This window comes from Hyla sarda, chromosome 2 (assembly GCF_029499605.1).
Source record: "Hyla sarda isolate aHylSar1 chromosome 2, aHylSar1.hap1, whole genome shotgun sequence".
Classification (NCBI taxonomy): domain Eukaryota; kingdom Metazoa; phylum Chordata; class Amphibia; order Anura; family Hylidae; genus Hyla; species Hyla sarda.
Window position 1 is genome coordinate 432,401,873 of NC_079190.1, and position 26,271 is coordinate 432,428,143.

A 26,271-nucleotide genomic window follows, 5' to 3' on the forward strand; every position below is an offset into this window, starting at 1 on the left:
GTTGTCCATGGCAACCAATCAGATTGCTTCTTTGCATTTTTAAAGAAACCTGTAAATAAATGAAAGAAGTGATCTGATTGGTTGCCATGGGCAACTGCACCACTCTTCCTCTAAACAGGTTTTGATAAATCTCCCCCTCTATTCGGGCCTGCATAAAAGGCATCTCTAATTTTATGTCTCCCAGTGGCCCAAAGCTAACACCATCCCAACTGGTATTTGCTAGACTTGCCAGATAAGAATAGTATGCAATACAATTAAATGAGGGCATGCATTCCTTGTTGATAGCTGGTCCCTGGAACCTTTTTGTCAGGTGGTCTGATTTATAATGTATTTATGGTGCACTCATAAAGTATGTTCCTGACATATAGGTTCAATTATGGACATTTATCAACGGGTTTAGTCAGGTTTTATTTACTATAATTGCCACTAAATTGTCGCAACTGCGACTACGCGGTTTTTCGTGCGACATTTTGACTGGAAAGCGAGAAAAGCAAGTTTTCCAAATAATTAACTACGTAGTAATAATTTTAAAATGGACTACGGGTAGTCAGGTATTTATTAACTGCGACAGTCGCAACTGCACAAAAAAAAGTCGCAGCAGGGTTAAAAATTGACTAAATTTACTCCAGCTCAAACATGGAGCAGAAAAAGCTACTACCAAAGTAAAAAAGGAAAAATTGCTTACGTGAAAGAAAATTATCAACAGGCTGAAACCAGTTGATAAATAAGTCACACATAAGCAAAAAAAAAGTAAGGAAAAAATTACTAAAAAAAAGAATACATAAGCAAACATTGATAAATGTCCCTCAATGAGTTCACGGAATATAGTGGGCCTGGCTCATGGCTCTTACCACAATACGAAATTCACTTTATTGAAACATGGCATTCTCAGATTAGATTCCAAGATAACCTTTATATAACCCATGTTGTATTCTGACATTTTTTTTTATTTCTGTAGACTGATGTGTGAGCTCTGGTATGCAAAATGTCAGCATTTATTTTATATTAAAAAGAAAGCAAACATAAAATGGTAGTACAACAGTCATCAGGGTTTAGCCCCCTAAAGCTATGTACAGTATGTAAAAACTGGGTAGCACGGGAATGCAGCCATACCTTTATATTCCTAATTGATGGTTTAAGGATGATAAAAAACACTTTTATAAAAAGCCATGAATAGTTGGAAAAGTGTGGCGGGGGTCCACAATGCCCCAGGGCCACCACACCTCTCTTTAACAACATTCGCTTGCACAGGGCTGGTGCTGTTGTTAAAGAGAGGTGCGGCAATTGCTCGTGGCTTTTGATTACAGTGTTTTTTTTTATCATCCTAAAACCATCAATTAGGAATACACAGGTATGGCTACATTACTGTGCTACCCAGCTTTTACACACTGTACATACTGTAGCTTTAGAGGCTAAATCCTGATGACAGTTGTGCCTGATGACAGTTGTTAAAGTAATAAACAATGTGTTTCATAGTAACAATCTGCTACAAGATAAGGTTTCTTCCACTGCTGGCATCGTCTACACCTGCAATGTGTTTCTTTATTTTTTTGAATACTTGCAGGAAGTAAGTGATTAGGAAATATTCATTTGCCGTTCTTTAGAGGAAGTCATTTGACTTTTTCTAACTCATTGTTAGAAACAGTAGTTGGCAATAAACTGGAATGTTCTGTGCCCCTTTTTGGGTGTCTTTCCATTCAGAGTCCAGGATCCTGAGCAGTCCTGATGAAATGGTATTACACAATATAGCAGGATCCTTGAGGAATCAATGGGACCCTAGGCAGGCGTCCATTTCTGCACTTCTGTGACGTGTTCTTTCCAAGTGGAAATCTCTTATGGCTTTTCTGTGGAGTTTGCCCAAGTAGGAAAAGTACCCAGGTCAAACATATAAAATCCCCAACTGTTAATGGCCAAAGTAATAACCAGAACTCCTATGATGTTCAGCAAAAATCCTGATTTTGCCTGTAATGAGGATACAAACAAGATCACATAATTTAATGAAGTTATAAAAGTGTCTTTTGTACATATGGTTGAAAATTCGGAAAATTCACATTAGTTAATATATATACAAGCAGATGACAATGGTTAGGATGCAGGCGTAAGGTCCCAAGACAGTATTCAATGTGCCTTATTAAATGGCCCGAGTAACGCTATAAGCAAGTGGCAATCTCTGGAGCTGCGTTCCTTTACAGAGTATCATTCTTTGCTGTTCTCTATTATTCTCTCTGTGTTCACATTTGCCAATCTGGTGATCAGGCTATGTGATGAGCGTTTGTGTTCATGCAGGTTTATATATTCCCTAACTTGCAACATGAATGCAAATTTGCATGATAACTGGGAGAGTGCGGAGACTTTAACACACAGGGGGGGAGATTTATCAAATCTTGTCCAGAGGAAAAGTTGCTAATTTGCCCATATGTTTTAATACATCTCCCCCATTGAGTACTGGCTTTAGAGTCTACGTGAAGGTCTGTGATGTCTGATTTGTCTTATTTCATACAATGATAAACATTTGGCACGGTAACTATAAGAGTATGGATTATTTTTCATCCTGATGAAAGCGCTGTCTATTCTTCTATTTAAAAAAAATCTGTGATTTGTGCCGATTCTGAGTCAATCGGGCCACCAGTGACCCGGTGACCCAGAAAAAGAGGGTGATTGGTGCAGTCCGAGTCTGCACCAATCACCCTTGCCAAGCAGGAGTGAGGTGGCACTGATGCCACCTCACGATCGGCGTGATTAGTCGCCTGGACCGGCCGACCAATCACCCGTCCTGCTGGGCGGCATCAGCGCGTGATTGGTGGTGGAGGGAGGGGTTGATCGGCGGTGCAAGGTAGGGGGAGGCTCAACCCTGGTCCGGTGTGGCGCCAGTCCCGAGCGATGGCCTGGTCTCCTGTCCTGAGTTGTCCCGGCGGTCTGTGGCGGAGGGCTACAACAGCAGTAGGTAAACGTTGTTTGCCTCCTGCTGTTGCTTAGCAACAACTCCCAGCATGCACAGCCAAAGGGCATGCTGGGAGTTGTAGTTTTGCAACAGCTGGAGGCACAACTGCAACTCCCAGCATGCCCTTTGGCTGATGCTGGGAGTTGTAGTTATGTAGTTATGAAAAAGTGTGCCAGCTGTTGCATAACTACAACTCCCACCATGCATGGATAGCCAAAGGGCATGCTGAGAGTTGTAGTAGTGAGCCTCTAGCTGTTGCATAACTACAACTCCTAACATGCCCTTTGTCTGTCAGTGGATGCTGAGAGTTGTAGTTTTTGCAACAGCTGAAGGTACACTGGTTGCGAAACACTGAGTTTGTTACCTAACTCTGTTTTTTGCAACCAATGTGCCTCCAGCTGTTGCAAAACTACAACCCCCAGCATGCACTGACAGACCATGCATGCTGGGAGTTGTAGTTTTGAAACAGCTGGAGGCACACTGGTTGTGGAACACTGAGTTGAGTAGTAAACTGTTTTGCAACCAGTGTGCCTCCAGCTGTTGCATAACTACAACCCCCAGAATGCACGGACAGCCAAAGGGCATGCTGGAAGTTGTAAAAATATGCCTCCAGCTGTTGCATAATTGAAAGTCCCAGCATGCCCTTAGGCTGTCACTGCATGCTGAGAGTTGTAGTTTTTGCAACAGCTGAAGGCACACTGGTTGTAATAAGGGGTGCAGTGAGTATTTACACCCCAGTGGCGTTTCACAGATTTTTTGAACAGTGGTCCATGAAAAATTTTATTTTTCATTTGCACAGCCCACTGTTCCAAAAGTCTGCCAAATGCCACTGGGGTGTAAATACTCACTGCACCCCTTATTACATTACATGGGGGTGTAGTTTCCAAAATAGGGTCACATATGGTCACTACAATGCTCTTCTGAGCATTGTACTGCGCCAGCAGAGCACTTGATGTTCACATGTGGAGTATTTACATACTCAGAAGAAATGGGGTTACAAATTTGGGGGGACATTTTCTCCTATTGTAAAAATGGTAAATTTGGGGGGGAAAATGCATTTTAGTGAAAAAAAAAAAAATTTACACATCCGACTTTACCGAAAATGTCGTCAAACACTTGTGGGGTGTTAAGGCTCACTCTACCCCTTGTTACGTGCCTTGAGGGGTGTAGTTTCCAAAATAGTGTGCCATGTGTTTTGTTTTTGTTTTTTTGCTGTTATGGCCCCATAGGGGCTAAATGTGACATGCCCCCCAAAAACCATTTCTGCAAAATTCACTCTCCAAAATTCCATTGTCACTCTTTCGCTTCTGAGCCCTCTAGTGCACCTACAGAGCACTTTACGTTCACATATGAGGTATTTCCTTACTCAAGAGAAATTGGGTTACACATTTTGTGGGCTTTTACTCCTTGTAAGACTTCAAAAACAGGGTCTGCAAGAACATGTTAGCGTAAAAAAATTGAGATTTTGAATTTTGCTGCTATTCCTGTCAAACACCTAAAGGGTTAACAAACTTTATGAATGTCATTTTGTATACTTTGAGAGGTGAAGTTTTTATAATGGGGTCATTTATGGGTATTTATAATATGAAGGCACCTGAAATCCACTTCAAAACTGAACTGGTCCCTGAAAAATTCCAATTTAGAAAATTTTGTGAAAAAGTGGAAAATTGCTGCTGAACTTTGAAGCCCTCTGATGTCTTCCAAAAGTAAAAACATGTCAAGTTTATGATGCCAACATAAAGTAGATATTTTGTACATGTGAATCAATATATAATTTATTTGGTATATCTATTTTCCTTAACAGCAGAGAGCTTCAAAGTTAGAAAAATGCAACATTTTCAAATTTTTCATGACATTTTCACATTTTTCACCAAGAAATTATGCAAGCATCGAAGAATATTTACCACTATGTTAAAGTAAAATATGTCTCGAAAAAACTATCTCGGAATCAAATTTATAAGTAAAAGCATCCCAGAGTTATTAATGCTTAAAGTGACAGTGGTCATATGTGCAAAAAATGCTCTGGTCATAATGGGCTTAGTCCTAAAGGGGTTAAGGATCTGTTGTATCGGTTTGCATTAGTCTTTAAGGGGTAATCAGCCAAAAAAACTCTTATCCCCTATCCAAAGAATAGGGGATAAGATGTCCGATCGCTGGGGTCCCACCTCTGGGAACCCCCGCGATCTCCGGCACAGCACCCTGGTCATTCATGCATGGAGCGAACTTTGTGCCGGATGACTAGCAACTACAGACACCACGCCCCCTCCCGTAAACATGAATGGAGGGGGCGTGGTGCGACATCACGAACATGGAAGCTCCAAGCTTCCCTGTTCCGGATGCCGCCACTGCCGGCCTGGAGATCGCGGGGGTCCCCAGCGGCGGGACCCCCGCGATCAGACATCTTATCCCCTATCCTTTGGATAGGGGATAAGATGTATTTTGGTGGAGTACTTCTTTAGGCTGGATTCACATACATTATTCTGGGCCTTGTTTTGGTCAGTATTTTTTATCTAAATCACAGAAAAAGGTGAAATCTTTCCATTTTAGGTTTTTCTCTGTGTCGGTTCCACTCCTAGTTTTGGTAAAATACTGACCAAAATGTTCTATAATCTTTAAAAAATAAAATAAAATAGTAAAAGTCAATAGTATTTTAGTATAGTATACCAGAATTTTGTAGTGAGCTATGCTCAATGGAAACATTAAAAGTGGAAACCGACCTAGCGTATATTGTGGCCATAGAGCTCAAAAGTGCAATGGATCCCAACAGAAGCTATCTGTTGTCCTAACGGGATATACTATTTGTCTATTTGTCTATCTTTTATCTATTGACTTCAGAAGTACTTACATATTTTAAAGCAACACTCCAGCCATAAATATTTACTCATAGGGGACATTAACATGGTAAGGCTAAACAGCTGCCCTGCTTCCCCTTTTAATAGACAGCTCCTTTCCCCAATAAACACAATAAACACTCGCAAGATGCTCATACAGTTAAATAGAGAAGGTGACACAATCTAACCCCATTTTTCAATGCAATGCAACACACCAGGACCAGAATCGTAGTTACCCAGAGGATGGTGAGGGTTAATGAGGAGGGTAGTAGTCCCTGTTACATGGCTTGATTAGTGCAACCTTGTGTTCTTCTGTAGATCCCAACAAACACCTTTTTTAATTAAAGGTGTTTTTTTTTTTTTTTCTTAAATCAACAGATTTGTAAATTCCTTCTACATAAAAATCTTAATCCTACCAGTACTTATCAGCTGCTGTATGTTTCATAGGAAGTTCTTTTCTTTTTGAATTTCTTTTCTGTCTGACCACAGTGCTCTCTGCTGACACCTCTGTCCATGTCAGGAACTGTCCATAATACAAGCAAATCCCCATAGCAAACCTCTCCTGCTCTAGACAGTTCCTGACATGAGTACTGGAAGGATTAAGATTTTAAATAGAAGCAATTTACAAATCTGTTTAAAGGGGTACTCCGGAAAGGGATAAAAGTTTACAAATTTACAAATTTGTTTAAAGGGGTACTCCAAAGGATAGGGATAAGATGCCTGATCGCGGGAGTCCCGCCGCTGGGGACCCCCCGTGATCTTGCATGCGGCACTCCGTTTGTAATCAGTCCCTGGAGCGTGTTCACTCCGGGTCTGATTACCGGCAAACGCAGGGCCGACGGCGTGTGACGTCACGCTCCGCCCCTCAATGCAAGCCACGGGAGGGGGTGTGATAGCTGTTCACCTTACACCAGGGGTGGACTGACAGGTCAGGCACTCAAGCGCCTGAGGGATCTTGTTAAATTTCTATTATCCTCCCAGTTCACTGTCCCATCATTATAAACCACCTTCTGCCTTTATTTTTATTATTTGTTAGTTTTCTACCTTGATATTGTACTGTATTTTCTGCTCAGCCTCAATCAGATTCACAAACTGGGAAGGGGCGTTACCCAGCAGAAGTGACATCATCTGAAGCCATCCAGGGGAAAACTCCCTCCCTCACTTTGCTACACACAGCCCAGAGCAGTTCAGTGTGCGAGATTATCTATGCTTGGCTAAGGCTTCACATCCCCCCCCCCCCCCCTCCATTTGGACATGTAGGGAGACACTTAGTGGCAGCTTTTTTAAATACAAATAAAACATAGAAAACTTTGTGTGTTTTTTTAAACAAAGTACATTAGAAAGATTTTTTTATTTACCATAAGACTGCAATAGCAAAAATTTGTTTTAATGAGAGTGACCATTTAAGCAGGCCTCAGCAGTCTAGACATACACCCTGCTAATGTCCCTTATGAAATAAAATGGATGGCTGCAGTGTCATTTTAATAATTGACCCAACACAGTTTTATTTACATTTGTTTAGCAGTTACATTGAGAAAAGCTCTGATAGGAGAGAAGTTGGGTCAAATCTTTGTCAATAAATATGCAGTTTTATCACTGTGGACACTATGGACCTCTCAGATGGATTCTGGTGCCACCTACAGGCCTTCCACCATCAATGCAATGATTTCCCAACATCCTATACTATGGTGACTTGCACATTAGACCTAAGATGTAAATGTCATAAACATAGACCCATGAATTCAGACATGTAGTACATATAAAACTCACATACATAGAATCTAAGGCTGATCAACCAGGAGATACATACCATATCAACAACCTTGAGCTGCCCATATGAAAACGCGATAGCATTAGGAGGTGTGGCAACAGGTAACATGAATGCCAATGAGGAAGATAGAGTGCATGGAAGCATTATGTATAATGGGTTTAGATGTATTGCTTTTGCCTACAGGATAGAAAATACGGTGAGTTTTCAATTGTTTAAGGTATTATAACTGATACTGGTTAATATTAAACCTACAATGAATCAGAAACAAAATGTGCACTCCACCAATATTCATTGAGGACATTAACACCTTCACATAGGAACTAGAGACGTTATTATCATTCTGTACTGTATGTGGGAAGATATAACATTGTAGCATTTGTTTTTTTAAATAAATCGGGTTAGGTTCCTTCTGGAGTGACATGATGCAAAATATATTAAAGGGGTACGCCCCCTCCCATTGACTTGCATTGAGGGGGCGTGACCATGACACGTGGCCGGACCCGCAGCACGAAAACAGCGTTCGGAACATTTACTTCCGAACGCTGGCCAGTGGAGTACCCCTTTAAGGGCCAACAGTAGGATAGCCACGTACCACTCCATTTGCTGATGGCAAAATGTTTTTTTGTTTTTTTATAAATAAAAAATAAACAGCCCTATAGACAGCCCTTGACAAACAGACAAATAATCATACTTAAAGGGGTTGTCTAGTGAAATCCCAACGTATCTCCTACTGTATTTATTAATTTCTATGGAAGCGCTGAAGATACCCCAGTTCAGCACTTGGGCCTCTTCGGCACTCCAATGGAAATGAATGGAGCGCTTGCCGTCGGCACCACAGGTTATCGCTCTGGAGATCCCAGGAGGGTCCCATCAGTTAGAAATGATCCTCTTTCTTGTAGATAGGGGATAAGTTGTCTTTTACCGGACAACCCCTTTAAGTCAGAAATGTGACAGGTTTTGTTTATTATTTAAATTCAAAACTCTTACCATGGATGCCAGGATAGGTAGGAAAAGTGTTGTTGTGGCCACATTACTGGTACATTCAGTAAATGTGGCGACCAGCAAGCACAAGACCAGAGCAATGGCGACAGGAGGTATACTCTGCAGTGGTGTCAATTTCTCTCCTAGCCAAATGGATAATCCAGATTCCTGAAACATATGACAAGTAAACCTTGTTGTGACCAAAATCTTACATAACATAGACCTTAAGTCACCAGTTACAAAGGTTTGAGGTTGTGTTAGTTCACACATTAATGATGAAAAATTTGATGATGTATCTTAAATAGTTTTTTACTTTAACAAGAAAATTCTATTGTAAATAAAAAATACACATTGGCCCTCATTTACTAAGAGTGTCGGGTTTATTTCTGAGTGTTTCTTCATTCACTCTGTATTTTTCTCCCTGATTTACTAATGTGTCGCATGGGAAAAAAAATTGTGTCCCACGGGTTGGAAATTGTGTCGCACAGTAAATTGTATATATGTCCCCCGCACAGCGCAATCATATATCCACCGCAGCGCATGTGTGTATATATATATATATATATATATATACACCCCCCGCACAACGCTTTCATTTACACACCGCAGCGCATGTGTGTATATATATGCCCCCCGCACAGCGCTATCATATACCCCCCGCAGCACATTTGTATATATATATATATATATACCCCCCGCACAGCGCTATCATATATCCACCGCAGCGCATGTGTGTATATATATATATATATATATATACCCCCCGCACAACGCTTTCATTTACACACCGCAGCGCATGTGTGTATATATATGCCCCCCGCACAGCGCATCTATACACACCGCAGCGCATGTAGATATATATTATACATGCACCCCGCACAGCGCATCTATACACATATGCCTCTGAAGCGCTATCAATGACTAATGCTTGTAGTACAAACACCACAGCTGCCCCATCGCCTCCCCCCATCCCCAGTGTTATAATTACCTATTCCCGGGGTCCACGCTACTTCTGGCTTTGGCGCTGTTGCTGTGCGCTGTCACTGTGCGCAGTGACGAGTGACGTCCCCAACGCGAACATTTATGGCATAGGCACAGGCTATAAATGTCTGATACATGTTGGTCCCACCTCTGGAACCCACACCTATCTTGAGAACATTGGCCCCTTTGCTTCATTCTGTCTACTTTTAACTGATGGCTGTGGCCAGGAAGCTGAAAACTTCTGAGTGGGCCATTTTTGAATTCCTGACCACCTCTGCCTGCTGCAGGCTAAGGGACCCTCATTGTAGCCTTTAGTCTTTTTCAGTATGATGCCACAAAGATTGCAGCTGGATATGGGGATTTTCTGCCATTGTTCTCTGCAGATCCTCTCAAGCCCCATCAGTTTGGATGGGGACTGTTGTTGAAAAACCGTTTTCAGGTCAGGGCTCTGGCTGGGCCACTCTAGGGAATTCTCAGAGTTGCTCCTAAGCTACTCATGTGTTGTCTTGAATATGTGCTTAGGGTCATTCCGGTATTCTCAAAAATGTTATATGCTGCTACTTCAAGTGCCTTAATATTCATATCTTTTTTCTGCTTCAGAGATGTGCAGTTGGAGCAGGACCTCCCACCATAGCCAATCACTGGACAAGATGGCATTCTGCTGGAGTCAATTATTGGCTGCGCATGCAGGTTCTGCTCAGAAGCAGACAGAAGAGATGAGCCTTGGGGAACTACATTTGGGCCACTTTCTAAATGCATACATTTATTTACATACACTCAATAGAAAGACAAACATGTTAGACTTAGCATTTTTCCATTGACCTCCCCTCCTCTATACAATCTTCCCATATATAAGCCCCCAAACTGTAAAAATGTCCTCCTGGGTGTCGTGCACAGCAAAAGGCTAGGTAGGTAGGTAGTCAGATATGTAGGTAGATAGCAAAGTATGTAGGTAGGTAGTTGGGCAGCCAGGTATATAGTTAGACAGATAGGTAGTTAGGAAACCAGGTATATTGTTGGCCCCGAATGTAGATATGTATTGAGGGAGCCAAGTACATAGTTAGCCAGATAGGTAGTTAGGAAGCCAGGTATATAGTTAGCCAGGTAGGTAATTAGACAACCCAGTATATAGTTAGCCAGGTAGATATATAGGCAGTCAGGTATATAGTTAGCCAGGGAGGTAGATAGGTAGTTAGGTAGCCAGTTATATACTTAGGAAGGTAGGTAGAGCTGCTCCCCCCCCACCTCCCCCCCCCCACAATAAAAGTAAAACAATCACCTGATTATGTCCAACGCAGCCATCTCCTCCAGAGCTTAGTAGGCCTGTATCATACTTTCTCCACAGTGCAGGCGCTGATTAGTGGCATCACCTGCATTGAGGTCATGTCTCTACTCACTGTAGGCCGCAGATGCACCTTACACTGAAGGAAGGTTTTCCCTAAGCCGAGCATACAGCTGAAAGCAGTGTTAGCCTGCCTTGGGATCTGGAACAAGTCTCCTAGATTCCCAGTAGGTGCAGCAGGCCCTTTACCTGGCCGGGCCCTCGGACCACATCTGAAAGGACCGGCTGGTCAGTCCACCCCTGCCTGTTAAAAATCTTCTTGGGGTGACAATTTTCAGCACATCTAGAGGTGCCGCCCAGGTCCAATGGACCCAGCAGGACCCACTGTAGGGCTAGCCCTGGCACTAGAAAACTTTACAGCCAAAGTACAAACATATATGTATACAAACCACTATTTATATACATTAAAACCAAACGGCATAATACAGGTGGTGTAGCAAGTAATATATTTGGAAAATTAACCAGATGCACTACTGCGTTAATCAGTTTGTGACGCATGTCTCCGCCTCTCTGTGTGTTTTAGACCTGCTTAAACTGGAGTTTTAGATGCAAATAGGCTAGGAGAGAAACTCCTTTCCATACAATGACTAGGTAGTCTATATTGTGAACGGGTTATCCAGTGAGAACGGGTTATCCACTGATCTCCCAAAAAGACATGAAAATGTTTTACAGCAATGGGAGAAAGCATCCCCCAATGATGGCTCCCTTTACGTGCATATAAAATGCACCATCAAAAAAGAAGAAATTTGTAGTTTACAGAAATTGTAACGGGGCCTGACGAAATGCCCACTGGTGTGAAATAGCGACTGTCACTCAGGTGCAGGCTCCTGCTGTTCTTTCTCTGCTTGTTGCACGGGGGTATCTTTTGTATGTCCATGAATATGGAAAAAAGATCACAGCAAGAAGTCCATGGTGAGTGCTCCAGTTATTTCTATCTATTGGAAGTAGTCTATTAGGGACTATGATCGATCGATTTCTGAGCATGTACCATTATTTTGCGTGATTCCAAATTGCAGGTGGCCATGCTATTGGGTCCTGCAAAATAATGGTACATGAGCAGAGACAGACCAATCTTAGAGAGAGTTTCATGAAGATGTTTTATAGTCAGATTCTCTCTGTTGCCTATAGCAACCAATCAGTTTTCAGTTCAGCTTTCATTCTACCAGAGTGATATAACAAATGATAGCTGAGCTGTGGCTGGTTACTATGGGCAACAAAGAGAATCTTACTTCAAGGCAGAGCAAAATATTTCCTTAGCCATCAGTAGACTGTTTAGTCTAAAAAAGTGAATAGGCACTGCTCAGGTACATGCAAGTGTACACTAAAGAAGTGTAAGTGTGAACTTGGCATTGCTCTTTTGTGATTTTAGCTCATTCTTCCACATAAACAGTCTTCAAATCTTAAAGCTTCTCTCGGCCTCGTCTATGAATCATGATCTTCAGTTCTTTCCATAGATTTTCAATGGGATATAAGTCAGGTGATCGACAGGGCCATTCTAGCAGCTTTAGTTTCTTTCTTTTAAAACTATTCGAGAGTTTCCTTGGCTGTGTGTTTCGAATCATTGTCTTGCAGCATGGTTTTTGGTTTTTAAGGTAATGCGCAGTGTTATATTGCCTCCAAACATGTTGTGTATTATGGCATCCATTTTGCTCTCATCTGACCACACTATATTCTCAAAAATCTTGCAAGGAACACCTGGTTGAGGCAAATTGTCTTTCCACTTCTGTATTATGACCCCAACAGTGCTCACTGGAACACTCAAAAATTTACTGAAAGATTTCAGCTATTGTCTTGGCTTTTCATGCCTTTTTGCGCCTTCCTTTCTTCATGTATTCAATACTTTTTCCCTGTGTCCTTTCACATTGCTACACATAACGTAATTTCTGAGCCAATTTGTTTTGGTTTCTTTGTATGTATGGATTACTTAGGTTGTATCCAACATTTGATGAAAATGTCATGTCAATAGCACCTTTGGAAATATATTTAGTCAGAAAAATGGATGTGTTCAATACTTATGTGATGAGGGTGTGATGAGGACAGATGGAATTACCCTAGGGGGAGATGGCATTAAACCTTGTGTTCGTGATGCCAGGGCATGGTTTATCTTCTACACTGCCCAAAGGAATACCACTGGATCCTGGGCTTGGCACGGGGGAAATAATGACTCAGACGCCAAGTTACGGAACAATGGCAGCTTTACTGAGTCAGACAGGTGTAACAGTAACAGGAGCATGACCGCTGGGAAAGGGAGTGTGGTCTACAAAAAAGGGGCGTCTTCCCCACATTTTCACAAAAACTCAACATATTTACCAAGGTTTCCACATAAAATGTAGTGTATTTGAGCTGAGGAAAACCCTACAGATCAGATCATGTTTAAAAAAGCAAAGTGTAGGGAAGTGGAAAATGTAGGGAAACCTTAGTAAATACAGTGGAAAATGAAATTGTAGGGAATTAAAAGCCACAAAGAAACCTACACAACACTCTTAGTAAATAAGGACCATTTTCTGTAAAAACCAGGGGCCAAGTTCTGTAGAAAAAAGTGTGGGAACTCACCTGTGATTTCCACCCAAGAGCTGGACCTACAAGACTCCTGCTAATGGGAACAGTGCTCCTGCTGTGGAAAAAGTGCAGGGACTCAGTTCCCATGCCTTCTTGCAGAACTTGAGCCCTGGTAAAAACCATAAACATCCCTATCCTTACACCACTTGCTACAAACTTACTAATTCCTGAATCGTTGGCCTGACATATTGCTACTTGATGCAAATGCCTATAGTTGCATCCAGACCCAAGTTGCATGCATGTTGTGGGATGCTATATTATAACAAATCCTAGTTATTCTCCACTGATTTAATAAATGAATTACATAACGTAAGCCTAAAATATATTGATAATGCATAATGAGTTCCCCAAAACAACTTTTTCTATAGAAGGGGTGGTATGTTGGTTATCCTGTCTTAATAGCTTCATTCAAGCCCCTGGAAACAATGTTGGCATCTGGAAAATCCAGTAGCTTTCCCTCCTTTTTAGAGAATGCTGCCAGGACTGCTGTTCTCCCTGTGATGTGTTCAATAGTGATGATCTTAATATAATTGAAATTGCTTCTATGTTTTTGCCAAAAGTGTCAAGATTAGTGTTGCTCGCGAATATTCGCAATGCGAATTTTATTCACGAATATCGCATATTCGCGAATATTCGCAAGTATAGCACTATATATTCGCAATTACGAATATTCATTTGTTTTTCATTTATTTCTTTTTTTTCACAGTACACATCACAGTGATCAACCCTCTCTGCTTCCAGCTTGTGTGGTGTAAAGAAGGCTCTAATACTACTGTGTGAGACTGGCGTACGAATTTTCGCATATGCTAATTTTCGTATATGCGAATTTTCGTTTATGCAAATTTTTGCATATGCAAATTTTCGTATATGCGAAAATATAACACGAATATTACGAATATGCGAATTTAGCGAATATATGACGAATATTCGTCCATATATTCGCGAAATATCACAATTTCGAATATGGCCTATGCCGCTCAACACTAGTAAGGATACACTGTGTTAAAACAAACAAACAAACAAAAAATCTATCTTGGTGTTGAACCTGTAAGTATTAATCTTTCGTCTCAAGGGTTAAGAGGTCCTCCCAACGTATTGTAACCCACATTCATATTCTAGTAAATAAATGACAATAGATATAGTGAAATATAGGTTGATCTGTATCCCAAAGGTTGTTTTCCCTGAGCTTACATATGTCAAGGCAATATTTTTGTTTTTATCAATAAATTAGTAAAGATTTTCAAAATGTTGTTTTCAGTTTGTCTTTATGGGGTTTTGAGTGAAAATTATATGTGTTATTTTAGCACAGAGCTGCAACATAACAAAATGTGAAAAAAGAAATACTGATATTTAAGGTGTTCAAGTCCAAACTTGGTCATTTGAAGGATATTCCAACCACCATCTAGACATTCAGATTTTTGTATCAGGCAATAAAATTGATTCAGGTATGATAGCCTCAATAATGCTACATAAGCAATAGCTAAAATTGCATAATTGGTCTAGAATCTAGATGGACATATAACTAACCTCACTGCCTTTAGCCAGGGCGAATCCTCCTCCCAAAAGAATAACAATGTTCCAAGGCATTTTCTGGTTTACAGTCTTCCAGTCCAACAATGCTGGGGGTGGGCGAAATTTAGCTTTCTGATCTAGATTAAACACAGCAGCATAAATACATTTGGTTCATGGATAGCACCGCACAAATAGTCATCTGTATAATAAATGTGTTCTTCACTAGTGTTGAGCATGAATATTAAAAATGCTAATTTTTACTGTGAATATCGGCACTTCGCAGTTCCGCGAATATTTACAATATAGTGATATATTGGTAATGATGAATATTATTTTTTTATGCAAATCTTTATGGGAATGTATGCGAATATCGGCACTTCCAGACTGAACATTGATCCCTTCCTTCTTTTAGGTGAAATATATAATTGCGCATGCACACTATGCAAATTTCATGATGAATTTTCGCATGAAAAAAAAAGAGAACGAACATAGCAAATATGCGAATTTCGTGAACATAGGACAAATATTCATCCATATATTCACAAAATATCGCAAATTCGAATATGGCCCCTGCCACTCATCACTATCTTCACAAGGCATGTTGGTGATCTAACTACCGTATTTTTCGTCCTATAGGACGCACCGGCGTATAAGACGCACCCAATTTTTAGGGGCAAAATCGAAAAAAATTAAGATTTTGAACCCAATAGTGGTCTTCAACTTTTTTTTTTTTTATTGGTCCTATTCTTTTTCAACTGGTACTAGAATGTTAAACAGATTGGTAAATGACTTCTATTTAAAAAATCTTAATCCTTCCAGTACTTATCAGCTGCCGTATGCTCCAGAGGAAGTTCTTTGCTTTTTGAATTTCTTTTCAGTCTGACCATAGTGCTCTCTGCTGAAACCTGTGTCCTTGTCAGGAACTGTGCAGAGCAGGAGAGGTTTGCTATGGGGATTTTCTCCTACTCTTGACAGTTCCTGACATGGACAGAGGACAAGTAAAGAACTTCCTCTGGAGCATACAACAGCTGATAAGTACTGAAAGGATTAAGATGTTTAAACAGAAGTCATTTACAAATCTGTTTAACTTTCTGGCACCAGTTGATTTAAAAAACATGTTTTCCAATGAAGTACTCCTTAAAAACAAATACGGTTCAAAAATGAGCAAAGCTGAGTCACTATCTGACTCCATCCGACTCATTAAAATGAACGGGGTGCGGCATGGTCTGCCAGGAATATGGCAGCAGACAGTTTTTAAATTAAATTCTCCCCCGGGCAGATGGACCAAACAGTCATTGTAACCTCTTCCCTAATTACAGTTGTGTAATTATGGGTGAAGGTCCAGAGGGAATTCAGGAATTTATTACAAGAAGTCCAGAACTTTGTACCAGGACCTGTCTGTATGCACAGAATTTATAACACGGACAAAAAACCCCATTTAAACTGTTTAAACATTTGCTACGTTCTCTGGCGAAAAGTTTATCTAAATATAGCCCTTTACAAATAGATAATATATATATTTTTTTTTTTGTTAGCAAATAAGCATTGTTGTTATGTGCTTATACAGCAGAATAGCTTTTTAGCACTCTTTAACTATGATGATAACAGAAAAAGTCAGAAATGGATAAAATATATTATTTGCACTATTTCTTATCTAAACATTTCTTCAGAATCTGGCACCATTTTATTACTTAGGGTCAAGACAAGTTTCTTGAATCCCATTAGATCTACAGTTTTAAAATACTGGGACCTGACAGAAAAACATCCAAAACTATCGCCTTAAAGGAATACTCCATCCCTAGACATCTTATCCCGTATGCAAAGGATACCGCTGGGGACCCCTACAATCTCCCTGCTGCACCCGGAGGTCTGTTTTGAGCGTCGGGTGCAGCGCTGGTGGCTCGTGATGTCACAGCCAGGCCCCTCAATGCAAGTCTACGGGAGGGGGCGTCACACCCCCTCCCATAGACTTGAATTAACCTGTTAAGGACCCATGACGTAACGTTACGTCATGAGTCTGCTCCCGATCTATAACGCGGAGCCACGGCATGGCCCCCCGTCATAGCGGGTCGGGCCCGGCCTCTAACAATGGCCGGGACCCGTGGATAATAGCGCACGGCATTGATCGCGGTGCCGCATGTTATTAACCCTTTAGACGCGGCGTTCAAAGTTGAACGCCGCGTCTAAAGTGAAAGTGAAAGCATGCTGGTTAGCTCAGGGAGCTGTTCGGGATAGCAGCGGCGAAATCGCGGCATCCCGAACAACTTACAGGACAGCAAGAGGGTCCCTACCTGCCTCCTTGCGGTCCGATCGCCGAATGACTGCTCATTGCCTGAGATCCAGGCATGAGCAGTCAAGCGGCAGAATCATCGATCACTGGTTTCCTATGAGAAACCAGTGATCAATGTAATAGATCAGTGTGTGCAGTGTTATAGGTCCCTATGGGAGCTATAAGACTGCAAAAAAAAGTGAAAAAAAGTGAATAAAGATCATTTAACCCCTTCCCTATTAAAAGTTTGAATCAGCCCCCTTTTCCCATAAAAAAAAAAACACAGTGTAAATAAGAATAAAAATAAACATATATGGTATCACCGCGTGTGGAAATGTCCGAATTATAAAAATATATCATTAATTAAACCGCTCGGTCAATGGCGTACGTGCAAAAAAATTCCAAAGTCCAAAACAGTGCATTTTTGGTCACTTTTTATATCATGAAAAAATGAGTCAATAAGTCCTATCAAAAATGGTACCGCTAAAAACTTCAGATCACGGCGCAAAAAATGAGCCCTCATACCGACCCATACGCGGAAAAATAAAAAAGTTATAGGGGTCAGAAGATGACAATTTTAAACGTATTAATTTTCCTGCATGTAGTTATGATTTTTTCCAGAAGTACGACAAAATCAAACCTATATAAGTAGGGTATCATTTTAACCGTATGGACCTACAGAATAATGATAAGGTGTAATTTTTACCAAAAAATGTACTATGTAGAAACGGAAGCCCCCAAAATTTACAAAACAGCGTTTTTTTTTTTCAATTTTGCCTCACAATGATTTTTTTTTCCGTTATGCCGTCGTTTTTTTCGGCAAAATGACTGACATCATTACAAAGTAGAATTGGTGGCGCAAAAAATAAGCAATTATATGGATTTTTTGGTGCAAAATTGAAAGAGTTATGATTTTTTAAAGCCAAGGAGGAAAAAACGAAAATGCAAAAATGGAAAAAAAAAACGGTCCTTAAAGGGTTAAGTGGGCGTGGCTGTGATGTCACGGTCATGCCCCACTCGTGACATCACAAGCCTCCGCCCCGCATGGCCAGTCATCTGGCACGGAGCAAAGTTCGCTCCGTGCACCGGATGTCCGGGGTGCCGCAGCCGAGATTGCGGGGTACCCCAGCGACGGGACCTTCGCATTCAGACATCTTATCCCCTATCCTTTAGATAGGGGAAAACATATATAGGGGCGGAGTACCTTTTTAAGCAAATAATAAACCTTTTATTGCATTTAGAAGGACCATCATTTTAAAGGATCATTTAGTAGGGAGTGAGTTTGTGGACACCGATGTGTCTAAAAACTGGCTACAGAGTTGTGTGCTGCCGGGCAACTATCATTGTGGTTCATGAAACTGGTGGGATTATTGCTTAGTAGGGAAAAATGTTGCCTTAACAGGATTCCTGTGATTGCTAACCATTTCATTAATTGAAGTTTACTGTTAATGTCCTTTTGTGCCCCTGCGAAAGGTTCTATATAAGCATAACAATATGTACTTTGTTAGACAGGGAAAAATTCCATTCAATACGTATGGGTGTAGGAGCCCTACGACAAAGCATGGTTGCAATCCTAATGTGGGGAAATTTGTTGGGTTTGTACACCAAAAGGGTAGTGGATAGGCTAAAATTCCTCTTAAGGACGGAGGCCCGTTGGTTTCTTATAACCAACTCTTAAAGTAATTTAGTTATTAAAAAATGGACCGATTTAAGCACGTTTCTTTAACCACTCTGTTTATGTTTGTGTTAAATTATTGTTTTTAAACTTTTTGTTTGTTTCTATGTACACCAGATGCTCGACTTCACAACAGAGGTTGTTTTTAACCCTGTTGACGTGGAAACTAGAGCATTAGGCAAAGTCTGATAAAGCGCTCGTCATGAACCAGCTGTAACTCTGCAGTTGCATATGAGCATCTGTCTTTTTATTGTGCTGGACCTATGTTTGTTCTTTATTCAAAATTAAGAGTCTTGTTTGGAAATACAGTGGTGGGTGAGTGCCACGTTCCTTTTACTTAGCTGTTGAAATGACTATGACAGTGATTATTTGTGGGCATGGTGTGTATAAACTCAGGGATCATGGGGGAGATTTATCAAAACCTGTGCAGAGGAAAAGATGCCCAGTTGCCCATAGCAACCAATCAGATCGCTTCTTTCATTTTGCAGAGGCCTTGTTAAAAGTGAAAGAAGCGATCTGATTGGTTGCTATGGGCAACTGGGCAACTTTTCTGTGGACAGGTTTTGATAAATCTCCCCCATGCATATCCATATTGGAGTCAGGAAGGAACTTTCCTCTGCCATGGGGCAATTGGCATCAGCCATGGGGGGAGGGTTCCTTCCTCTGGATCAACACAGTAGGGTTTAGGTTGAACTTAATGGACTCTTGTCTTTTTTGAACCTAACAAACTATGGGGGAATTTCTCATTGACTTTAGAGCTGTTTTGTTTGTATTTGTCTCACAGTTGGTGCTGTGCAGCGTCTCTTTTTTGCAACTTTTTGGTTCACACTTTTTTTTTTTTTAAAGTGTGTACAGACCAGCTGTTAAAGTTAGCCTTTTGCAGTGGTAATACATTTATCAACTGAGGGAGAGATTTATCAAATCTGTCCAGAGGAAAGTTGCTGAGTTGCCCATAGCAACATATCAGATCGCTTCTTTTATTTTTGAAAATACCTCTGAAAAATCAAAGCAGCGAACTGATCTATATGAAGTGCGAATGTCGCACATAGGCATAAAAAAGTTGCAAACGCCACCAAAAAGTGGCAAACCTAAGCCAGCGCTGACTGAATCAGTGGGTGCTAGGACCGTGTGGACTCTATGCCATCTCTATAGAAATTATTTTGTCTGAATCTTCTGTTGGAAATTTTGTCCAGAAAAATTGCACATTGTGAATGGGTTAACGGAAAACCAGCATGTTAACCTTTATGCAGCAGAATTTTCGACCCAAGTTCTTGAGCAGAATTCTGGTCAAAAATATTGGGACTTTTTTTCCTGACAAAATCAGTTTGGAGAGAAAGTAAAGAGGAATTAAAGGGGTTATCCAGGAAAAAAAACTTTTTTTTATGTAAAGCAACTGGCTCCAGAAAGTTAAACAGATTTGTAATTTACTTCCATTGAAAAATTTTAATCCTTTCAGTACTTATGAGCTGCTGAAATTAAGTTGTTCTTTTCTAAGTTGTCTCTGATGACACCTGTCTCGGGGACTGTCCCGAGTAGAAGAAAATCCCCATAGCAAACCTCTTCTACTCTGTGCAGTTCCTGAGACAAGCAGAGATGTCAGCAGAGAGCACTGTTGGCAGACAGAAAAGAACAACTCTGTGATAATTATTGGAAGGATTAAGATTTTTTAATAGAAGTAATTTACAAATCTGTTTAACTTTCCGGAGCCAGTTGATATTAAAAAAAAATCTGTTTTTTTTTCGGGAATACCCCTTTAAACTGGAATTGAAGAGGAAATGGCTCAACTTCCTCCCCATCATCATGTGCTCCTCCTGAATTCTGCTTGTAATTTCTGCTCCCATTCAGCGGGAAGCGGAAAATGGCAGATTTAAAAATCCTGACCAAAATGATTCCTCCTCAATTTTTCTCCAATTCCGCAGTGTGAACGTAGCAGAAGGCAATTATTATCTAAAAAAAGCAGATTATTGCATTGTGTAATTGGCCCAACGATCAGCTGACAAACATTCAAATGCTCATTCGCTGACTGATCACTTATTTTTTCTGGCCCAAAAAATCATCTGCAGAGGACATGCTGCCAGAACAAATGGAAGCAAATGGCATGATGGATCTAGCAATACTTTGCTAAGCCCTTTGGCTACAATAGCATTTATTGACTTGACCCGTATCTGTATAGAGCTGTCATCTACCTGTATAAAAAGAGCCTAATTGACTCTGCTGAAATGGGTCGCTTAATATCTATCTAACATTTCTGAGATTTACCTGCTTGCTGGGGTTCCTGACGCTTACATGAAGGTAATTCAGCCGGAAATAGAAACAGCATGAGAGATACAAAGACAGCAACGGTTGCATCAGTGACATATCTGACAAACATAAGAAAAAAAGAAGTTTTATGCTAAGGCCATAAACATCTGCCAATTTGAAAAACTATGAAATAGAATTATGCATGATTAACAGTATATGATGTTTTACTGTGATCTAAGGTCTAATGAGGCATTTTCCGTCTTAATTTTGAGACTGCGTATATATCCTCTGTGGCACCCAGTAAAGTTACAGTAAAATTCATGTACACTGTAAATATTCCCAGCAAGTAGTCGCAGTATATGCAATTCCTTTTGAAAACATTTTATTTATGGGATATCATTTTTGTATCAGATATTCTAGGTTGTTGTTGTTTACTCAAGATGTCATTACAAAACAGAATAGAATGTTGGCACAAATAATATTTTCTGGGGCAAATATAGTATTATGCTATGCAATATCATTTTTTTTACAGTAACTTAAAAAAATAAAGAAACACAGAATGGCCGCAGATCCTTAACAGGTTGTTAGTGTACCTTCAAAATGGTGGGTCCCTGAACTAACACAAGGCATAACCTTCACCACAGTGACACCAAAGCCACAGAGGGAACGACCTAGTGGCCAAGTAGCCCCATTCCTGCCCGACCAAGCGCCCAGCTCTGGACCACACCACCCCAAAGTTGTGTATGAGCGGCCATGTTCTGTTTCTCTATTTATGAGTTACATTTGTATTCTGTCCCCTCATTTATTTTGTGTTTTCATGACCAGCATTTCACTTCACCCACTCCACTCCATTCGGCCCAGGCATTTTTAATCAGCAGAAGACTGCAAAAGGGTTTCCTCCTAGCATTCTCCCAGCCCTCTGGCAGGGAGCACATGTAGGTGTTCACACTGGTGTGGTACTTTGCGGTGGCCACTGTTGCTCTGGTGTTTTGTCTATGGAGTGGGGTGACCCAGGGCAGGGGGCTTGTTCGGGCAGCAGTGGGGCTAACTGGCCAATGGGTAATTCCCCCTGCTGGCTTGGTGTCGCGGCAGCGGTGGTCGCTGCCCAGCACTACGCCAGTGTTAGTTTAGGGACCCATTCTTCAGGTGGCCTTGATGTGGTGAGTGAGTTTGCACATTTTGTTCAAAAGGCACAGTAGCAAAACCTCTTTGTTTTTGAAATTATGCTGAGAAGCAATTTGATCAAAGTACTAGTTGTGGATGTGCGGCCATGTTCTTTTTCTCTATTTTTGAGTTACTTAATGTTTTATAGTCTTGGGCTATTTGTGTTCATGCTTTTGCTATTTACGGGGAACCTGTCATCACTTTCATGCTGCTGCCTGAACCATGGGTCATCTCGGTGGTATCCAGTGGCTTCTCCCCTCCCCACAACATAATGTAGATCTCTCTCTCTCTCTGTTTAGCTGTAGGGAGAGATCTTTCAATTAAAGGGATATTCTGGGATTTCTTTTTATTTGACTGTGCTGCAGGGGTTGTAAAGTAAGTGTAGGTCATAATATGGTGTCTTACCTGTCTTTGTTGGCTGGTAACTCTTATGTGATCTTTCCCATGATGTCCATTTTTAGCAGGTTGCAATGCAGCCTGAGACTTTACATCACTAGTTAGGTGTTAAAAGGGAGCATGCCAGTGCTTCAAAGGGTATAGCTAGAGATGAGCGAATCGAAGCTGATGAACCCAAATTCGTTACGAATTTCATGAAATATTCGATTCGCAACAAATACGAATATTGCCGCGATTCTATCGCACGAATCGCTTAATTAAATTCCATTTACACCGTTCCTGGCTAAAGGAGACCTAAAATGGCGGATCCACATGTGGGTACATGGGGCAGGGGATTATGGGAGGGCGGGAAAGTGATGTAAAGTCTCAGGCTGCATTGCAACCTGCTAAAAATGGACATCATGGGAAAGATCACATAAGAGTTACCAGCCAACAAAGACAGGTAAGACACCATATTATGACCTACACTTACTTTACAACCCCTGCAGCACAGTCAAATAAAAAGAAATCCCAGAATATCCCTTTAATTGAAAGATCTCTCCCTACAGTCTCTCTGTGTTGTATGTGTTTTTTTTGTGTGTGTGTGTGTGTGTGCATGTGTGTGTGTGTGTGTGTGGGGAGACTTTGACGCATTGTGGGGAACCTGCAAGGGAACCTGCGGCCTAATGTGGGGAGTCTATGCTACCTAATGTGGGGAGTCTATGCTACCTAATGTGGGGAGTCTATGCTACCTAATGTGCGGAGTCTATGCTACCTAATGTGGGGAGTCTATGCTAGCTAATGTGGGGAATCTGTGCTACCGAATGTGGGGAAACTGCTACCTAATGTGGGGAATCTGTGCTACCTAATGTGGGGAAATTGCTACCTAATGTGGGGTAACTGGTACCTACTTAATGTGGGGAAACTGGTACCAAATGTGGGGAATCTATGCTGCCTAATGTGGGGAAAAGATGCTACCTAATGTGGGGAAACTGCTACCTACCTAATGTGGGGGAACTGCTGCCTACCTAATGCTCCCCCCCCTGGCAGTAGCACCCTCATCATCCGCCAGCAACTACCCCCCCCCCCCCGCCCCAGCAGCAGCACCTCCATCAGCAGATCCTGATGGTGGATGATGGGGTGCTCCTGCCAGGAGGATGATCCTGCCGATGGATGATGGGGGTGATACTGCCAGGGGGGATGGCCAGTAGCACCCTCATCATCCTTCAGTAACACCCCCCCAGTAGTAGCACCCCGATCATCCACTAGCAACACCACCAATACCCCCCTCCCGTGGTAATAGCATCAGCTAATGGATGTTGAGGGGTGTTACTGCGGTTGTGGTATTATATTCAGAGGGTGCACTGTATGGCAATGTTATTTTCAGAGGGCGCAGTTTGTGGTAGTATTATATTTAGAGGGCACAGTGGGTGGTAGTATTATATTCAGAGGGCGCAGTTTGTGGTAGTATTATTAGAGATGAGCGAACTTACAGTAAATTCGATTCGTCACGAACTTCTCGGCTCAGCAGTTGATGACTTATCCGGCATAAATTAGTTCAGCCTTCAGGTGCTCCCGTGGGCTGGAAAAGGTGGATACATTCATAGGAAAGATTCTCCTAGGACAATATCCCCCTTTTCCAGCCCACGGGAGCACCTGAAAGCTGAACTAATTTATGCAGGAAAAGCCATCAACTGCCGAGCCGAGAAGTTTGTGACGAGTTGAATTCACTGTAGTTTGCTCATCTCTAAATATTATATTCAGAGGGCGCAGTGGGTGGTAGTAATATATTCAGAGTGTACAGTATGTGTTGGTATTATATTCAGAGGGTACAGTATGTGGCAGATTTATATTCAGAGTGTACAGTATGTGTTGGTATTATATTCAGAATGTACAGTGTGTGGTATTATATTCAGTGGGTATTGTTACGCCGAGCGCTCCGGGTCCCCGCTCCTCCCCGGAGCGCTCGCTACACTCTCGCTACTGCAGCGCTCCGGTCAGATCCACTGATCCGGTGCGCTGCGATACCGCCTCCAGCCGGGATGCGATTCGCGATGCGGGTGGCGCCCGCTCGCGATGCGCACCCCGGCTCCCGTACCTGACTCGCTCTCCGTCGGTCCTGTCCCGGCGCGCGCGGCCCCGCTCCCTGGGGCGCGCGCGCGCCGGGTCTCTGCGATTTAAAGGGCCACTGCGCCGCTGATTGGCGCAGTGGTTCTAATTAGTGTGTTCACCTGTGCACTCCCTATTTATACCTCACTTCCCCTGCACTCCCTCGCCGGATCTTGTTGCCATTGTGCCAGTGAAAGCGTTTCCTTGTGTGTTCCTAGCCTGTGTTCCAGACCTCCTGCCGTTGCCCCTGACTACGATCCTTGCTGCCTGCCCCGACCTTCTGCTACGTCCGACCTTGCTTCTGTCTACTCCCTTGTACCGCGCCTATCTTCAGCAGTCAGAGAGGTCTGAAAGGTCTAAGGTGGCTTTCGTAGTCAGCCTTCTGTCTGGAAAAGCTCTGTCATGGGCCACACCGCTCTGGGACCGCAATGACCCCGTCACTGCCTCTGTACACTCCTTCTTCTCAGAAATTCGAAGTGTCTTTGAGGAACCTGCCCGAGCCTCTTCTGCTGAGACTGCCCTGTTGAACCTGGTCCAGGGTAATTCTTCCGTTGGCGAGTACGCCGTACAATTCCGTACTCTTGCTTCAGAACTATCCTGGAATAATGAGGCCCTCTGCGCGACCTTTAAAAAAGGCCTAGCCAGCAACATTAAAGATGTTCTGGCCGCACGAGAAATCCCTGCTAACCTACATGAACTCATTCATCTAGCCACTCGCATTGACATGCGTTTTTCCGAAAGGCGTCAGGAGCTCCGCCAGGATATGGACTTTGTTCGCACGAGGCGTTTTCTCTCCCTGGCTCCTCTCTCCTCTGGTCCCCTGCAATCCGTTCCTGTGCCTCCCGCCGTGGAGGCTATGTAGGTCGATCGGTCTCGCCTGACACCTCAAGAGAGGACACGACACCGCATGGAGAATCTCTGCCTGTACTGTGCCGGTACCGAACACTTCCTGAAGGATTGTCCTATCCGTCCTCCCCGCCTGGAAAGACGTACGCTGACTCCGCACAAAGGTGAGACAGTCCTTGATGTCAACTCTGCTTCTCCACGTCTTACTGTGCCTGTGCGGATATCTGCCTCTACCTTCTCCTTCTCTACTATGGCCTTCTTGGATTCCGGATCTGCAGGAAATTTTATTCTGGCCTCTCTCATCAACAAGTTCAACATCCCGGTGACCAGTCTCGCCAGACCCCTCTACATCAATTGTGTTAACAATGAAAGATTGGACTGTACCATACGTCTCCGCACGGAGCCCCTCCTAATGTGCATCGGACCTCATCACGAGAAAATTGAGTTTTTGGTCCTCCCCAATTGCACTTCTGAAATTCTCCTTGTACTACCCTGGCTTCAACACCATTCCCCAACCCTGGATTGGTCCACTGGGGAGATCAAGAGTTGGGGCCCCTCTTGTTTCAAGGACTGCCTTAAACCGGTTCCCAGTACTCCTTGCCGTGACTCTGTGGTTCCCCCTGTAACCGGTCTCCCTAAGGTCTATATGGACTTTGCGGATGTTTTTTGCAAAA

The 26,271-nt window shown here is 42.2% G+C and overlaps 1 protein-coding gene across 5 annotated transcripts in view; it reads right to left on the reverse strand.

Moving 5' to 3' along the window:
• Positions 1-1,453: 1,453 nt before the first annotated feature.
• The window catches only part of SLC13A2 (solute carrier family 13 member 2), an 84,653-nt gene continuing 59,835 nt past the window's right edge, over positions 1,454-26,271 (reverse strand). For all 5 annotated transcript variants that reach the window (XM_056559110.1, XM_056559109.1, XM_056559108.1 and 2 more), the window contains 5 exons: positions 21,122-21,222; positions 14,934-15,055; positions 8,531-8,692; positions 7,583-7,720; positions 1,454-1,962 (listed from right to left, as the gene is read on the reverse strand). In XM_056559110.1, the coding sequence (XP_056415085.1) occupies positions 1,834-1,962; positions 7,583-7,720; positions 8,531-8,692; positions 14,934-15,055; positions 21,122-21,222 (652 nt within the window). In that variant the 3' untranslated portion in view covers positions 1,454-1,833. The remainder of the gene's footprint in view (positions 1,963-7,582; positions 7,721-8,530; positions 8,693-14,933; positions 15,056-21,121; positions 21,223-26,271) is intronic.